This window comes from Teleopsis dalmanni, unplaced genomic scaffold, assembly GCF_002237135.1.
Source record: "Teleopsis dalmanni isolate 2A unplaced genomic scaffold, ASM223713v2 unscaffolded_contig_0205, whole genome shotgun sequence".
Classification (NCBI taxonomy): domain Eukaryota; kingdom Metazoa; phylum Arthropoda; class Insecta; order Diptera; family Diopsidae; genus Teleopsis; species Teleopsis dalmanni.
In genome coordinates, this window is record NW_024031587.1 from 5,712 (window position 1) to 10,670 (window position 4,959).

Below are 4,959 nucleotides of genomic sequence, written 5' to 3' on the forward strand. Positions count from 1 at the left end.
AAGAAAGGCCACTCAGCAACAAAAAATAATGTCTTAAAAATAACGCTGAAACCGGTTTTATACTCCGTTTATGTACTCATCAAAATACATCGAATAGAGAAGGACGTCGCTATTCTTCTCTATTGAATTTCACCATATACATTGTTATCAAGACTTTATCCACCTCAAATTATATCTTCATAGAGAGTCAAGATATCGTAACGAAGTTTAGGTGTAACACACTGAGCATATTGACCAACTTAAAGTTTCAATTTGGACACAAGAAGGACAGATTCTATATAAAGTTTCAGCAACAGTAATATATAGAGAATATGTCAAAAAATAATGTGTTTAATATATACTAAACTTTTTTTTAAAAATAGTGTGTTTAGTTAAAATATTTAATAAATTGTAACACCTTTCAGTAAATTAAAGAAATATATACATAATTTTAACATACGGTCCATGCTTTAACTATCAACAGGTAAAAATTTGTGATGTCAAAATTTTATTTTAAATTTTCTGGACAATTGCAATCTAAAACATTTGGGTTTTAATAAAAGCTGAAATTTTCGAACTATATATCTTTAAGAAGTTTTTGCAATTCAAGTCTAATGTGGCGTTTTCGGCGACGTAATTATGCTAGAGCAAAACGGTTGATCCACAGATATACCGAAGATAATATAAATGAATGTAAAAAGGTTAGTATCGCAATGATTTGCTTTTATTTACATTTGTAAAATACTCCAAACGCAGTTAGTTGTACGATACCTACCACCCATGATGACTGAAACTGAGTTTAGAGATCACATAACTCCATTCCCAGAACATGAATACTTTTATTTTTGCGAACCCGATTGGTCATTGGGTCCCGAAGCAACATCACGTGTGCATATCACATTTAAAAATTCAAATGATATTGACACATTTATTTCTCGTTTCCATGGACATGTTTTCGTTGATTCAAAAGGAACCGAATATAAAGCATTAGTGGAAAGGTCACCTTTTCAAGGGAATGTCGAAAGTAAATTCATTGGTAAAGATAGTTGGGTAAATACAATTGACAATGAGCCGCACTACCAAGACTTCATTGCTAGATTAAAAACAGAAGAGGAACAGATAAAGCACCAATCTCATAACAAAATAGAGTTTAATTTTGAACGTAAAAAGATGAATAGATTTCAAAGTACTCCATTGCTGGAATATTTGGCAGAAATAGAACGAAGTCGACGTGAGTATCAGAAGAAATGGCTTGAAGATAAACGATTACTACGCGAGGAAGAAATAAAATATTATATACAATTGAGATTAGCCAACATTTTTGGCGGTTATCAGCAACTACAATTTCTTCAAGAAATAGAAACAGCTATTGAGCAAAATGCTGTTGAAGTTCAACAAATAATTGAAAGTCACTTTAGAGAAAACTTTCCAGTGGATCAGTCGAAGCAACGCTTTGTAGACGCTTTGCGTCATCAAAATTCTTCCTCGAGGCGAAAGCGTAAGAAGAGAAAAAATGAAATTAAATTCAGAATCATCCTAAAAAAAACTGAAAGTGCTAAAAAAGAGGAACCTATTACAAAGCAATCCGAAAATAGTGAACAATTGCAAAACACTAAAGTGGATACAGCACTTCAAGTCCATGCAGACAACACCAAGAATACTGCACGTGCCAATGCCAATGCAGATGCCAAAATTGCAGAACTTAAACCTGTGGCGACGACAGATGTAGTAGCAAGAAAGACTTGTGGTCCCGAAACTGGTGCAATCCCAAAACAAAAGACACAACAAAGTAACTCGGCTGGAGAACGTCGTATATGCAAAAAAGTAATAGAATTTTTTTTTTTGAACACTTTATAATGTATTTAATAGTTTAAGACTTTTGTGATAATTTCTTTGAATTTTTTATTCAGGGCCGTTTTTATAAGGAAAAGTGTAATCGTCAAATTCTGACACGTGAAACTGATGACGTAAAAGAAAGCACCTTGGATGTTGTACCAGCAAAAAAAGAAGGACAACCTTTTAGAAAAGTTAAACGTTACTCAGGACATCGTTATTGAATATGAAATTTATAAATTAGTTAAAAGTATTTAAGTGATGTACCAAAGTGTAACTTTAAGTCACATTAATAACCATATAAAAATGAAGTAAGAAGATTTTTTGTAATACCTTTAAAGTTGAATCCAAATTAATCGTTTATATTAAATTTGCCATGTTAACAATTTGACATATTCTAACAATTACTAATCTAAAGAGATCTGTTTTATTTGTTTTACTGACATCATAAATATGTTTTGTTCCTTTATAAAATAATGGATATTTGAGGTCATTTGAGGTCTCGTAATGATTGATTAGATGTCAAATTATTTGAATACTACTATTATTTTAAACTAATTTATTTAACAAGCATTTGAATTTATGATAATGCATTGAGTCCTTCCATTGATACATTTCGTCAACCTCAGTTGATTTCTATTCAATACTCCTTTTAGAGTTTCACTGAATAGTGGAATAGTGAATAGTAGTATTTGTTTTAATACTTAAATTAAGATGAAAAATATTAAAATTTAAATATTTTCCAATCATATTTTGGTTAATTTTTTATTGAAGTTTAATATTTCCTTTAATTTATATCCCAATTATAATATATCTACGATAAGCATACTTTACTATAAAAAAGGAGAAAAAAAATCCTTTTCAATAAAGCAATTTGTTGCCTTTCGTTACTGTTCCCATCATAAAACCTTTCACTTCTGAATTTTATGAGAATTTTTATAACAAATATATATCATTCATTCGAGTTGTACGTAAAATGTCAATTTTTATTTCAAAATTAAGCGGAACTACCAATCAAAGAGCCTTTGTGATATTGCCAAGGAAGCTAACGAAGAGCAAAAAAACCGTTTCATTTTATTTGTGACATATTTGAACGATTTTATTGTTAAATCGTTCATTTTGTAACTGTCACATTATTTCGATTCCCAACTTTATTAATTTTATGAGTTTTTCTATATACAACACATAATTGTTTGTAAAATTGTTTAAAGTAACTGTTGGTCCTATCAAAACCGAGTGCTGGTATTTTAATAGTGTGGAGGACTTCAAATTGTAATAAACAGAGGAAGATAGAGGGCACTAGCTCCGAGTTAATTAAATGTAAAATACATATTTTAATAGCAGTTCAAACCAGGTTAAAAGTTTGTTTTTTCAGGATTTTCTTCTATATATAATACTTGGGTTAGTTTAAGGGGTGCTTTAGTCTAATAGTCCGAATAGAGCCTTCGCAGAGTTTTGATGTCACATCATTTTCGCATTTAGTTGCTTCTTTGTGTAGGCAACTTGGTTATATTCTGTCTGTGTGGCTTCAGCTCCTCTACAGTTCAGGCTAGCTTTCGTTAGCTTCACTAGATAATTGAATAGCAGTTTACCTAGGGTTGCTGTATAATACTTAAATAAAATGATTTCACAGGGCGAGGATTGGCATTTATTAACTACTTAATGAGCTTAAATAGTTGCTGTTTTTCATGTGTTTCTAGCCTTCAAACTATTCTATAACCTTCTTACACTTAAAAAGCTGGAAGTAAAATAGTAAAAATATTTAAAAAAAAATTATATAAAAGAAATAGTTTTCTAAATTTATTGTTTTTTTCATTCTTATTATTTATTTTTAATAAAAAACTTTCAGTTCAACATTGTGTTGTATACTGTATTGTGTGTAAATACTGAAGATTACAATTAATTGACTTGACAATTATATAAATTATATTTAATTAATTAATTTAGCATGAGATTAAAGGATTTATAAATTGAATTTGTATTTTAAATATACTAATAAATTATTTTTAAATTAATGTTGAAATGTGAAAGCGTACTGCAACTGTTTGTGAAGTGTTTTACCAGAAAGAAATATATACAAATATATTTGTATTAATTAAAAATAACTTTTCATTTTCAATAGTTCTTAATTTTACTAACAAAAGTGGATTGGTTGTCAAAACAATTTTTTAAATAATTTCCATTAAATTTTTGCTTGTTAGTTAACTGTAACGAACTCGTAATATTGAAAGGAATTTAATTAAAATTTTTATATTTAAACAATAAAATTGTATCTATAATTTATAATTACTGAACTGCCTAAAGACTGCCTAGTGTATACATCCAGCCCGAAAAGTTTCTGGAATTATTTAATAATGTGATAATAAATTGACTTTTAACGTCCGATTTGACAAAAGAAACTAAATTCTTAATATAAACTATTATTTTCAGTAGAGAGGTTTTTATCGAACAGTAGTGAATTGCAACAACAAATATTTTTATTATTTTTGATAAATTCAATTTTTAGTTGATATCGTACAACTGTTAATGGCATTGATTGCATACTTTATATAATGTCAACAATCAATTAAAATTTGTTTTATTGCCTTCAAAGTAAGTGCAATCTCACTACGTCAATACCTGTCTTATTCCTTAATACTTGTTTTCATAGACTCCTTGAAATATTGGCGTCAAATTCTTTAGCGATTTTTCTTTTATGAACGTAATCAAATAGAAAAATTTGCCTTAAAGTGGTAATTTTTATTTCTAGTACCAAAAAGGAGCCTCCCGGGGAGCTGAGTATAGTGGTAAGTCGATCGCAATCATAAAGTTTCTTGAAAAAAACTCTTGCAGAATTGTGACTTTGTGTGATATTGCATTTACGTGAATCAAAATTTCTTCAGTAAATAATGTTAAAGATTTTTTATGAAAATAGTTACAGTTTCTCTCAAACAGGCATGGTTGTTCAACATTTGTTGGATTTAAGGTTTATTACTCACTAACCATAAATCATTCTTACAAAATAGGTAAAATTTAAATGATATACACTTAATCAGTTAAGGATATTCTATTGGGCTTTCGTTGTTCAATCAAGCTTTTTCTTCTCATAGGTGCCTTGTCCGCTTCAAACGTTGGCTCACATGATTGCTATTTTAACTTTATCTGCAG

The 4,959-nt window shown here is 29.3% G+C and overlaps 1 protein-coding gene across 1 annotated transcript; it reads left to right on the forward strand.

Annotated features, from left to right (window-relative positions):
• The first annotated feature begins 480 nt into the window (after positions 1-480).
• On the forward strand, positions 481-2,113 carry LOC119663197 (regulator of nonsense transcripts 3B-like). Its single transcript, XM_038072855.1, has 3 exons — positions 481-680; positions 736-1,803; positions 1,890-2,113. The coding sequence occupies exons 1-3, from the start codon at positions 594-596 to the stop codon at positions 2,034-2,036; spliced, it is 1,302 nt and encodes a 433-aa protein (XP_037928783.1). The 5' UTR covers positions 481-593; the 3' UTR covers positions 2,037-2,113.
• The last annotated feature ends 2,846 nt before the right edge of the window (positions 2,114-4,959 follow it).

Excerpts from the sequence above, each read along its gene's own strand:
- LOC119663197 (XM_038072855.1), top strand. The coding sequence starts at position 594 with ATGTGGCGTTTTCGGCGACGTAATTATGCTAGAGCAAAACGGTTGATC. Across the intron at positions 681-735 it reads ATATAAATGAATGTAAAAAG|TTAGTTGTACGATACCTACC; the intron begins GTTAGTATCGCA and ends CTCCAAACGCAG. Across the intron at positions 1,804-1,889 it reads AACGTCGTATATGCAAAAAA|GGCCGTTTTTATAAGGAAAA; the intron begins GTAATAGAATTT and ends TTTTTTATTCAG.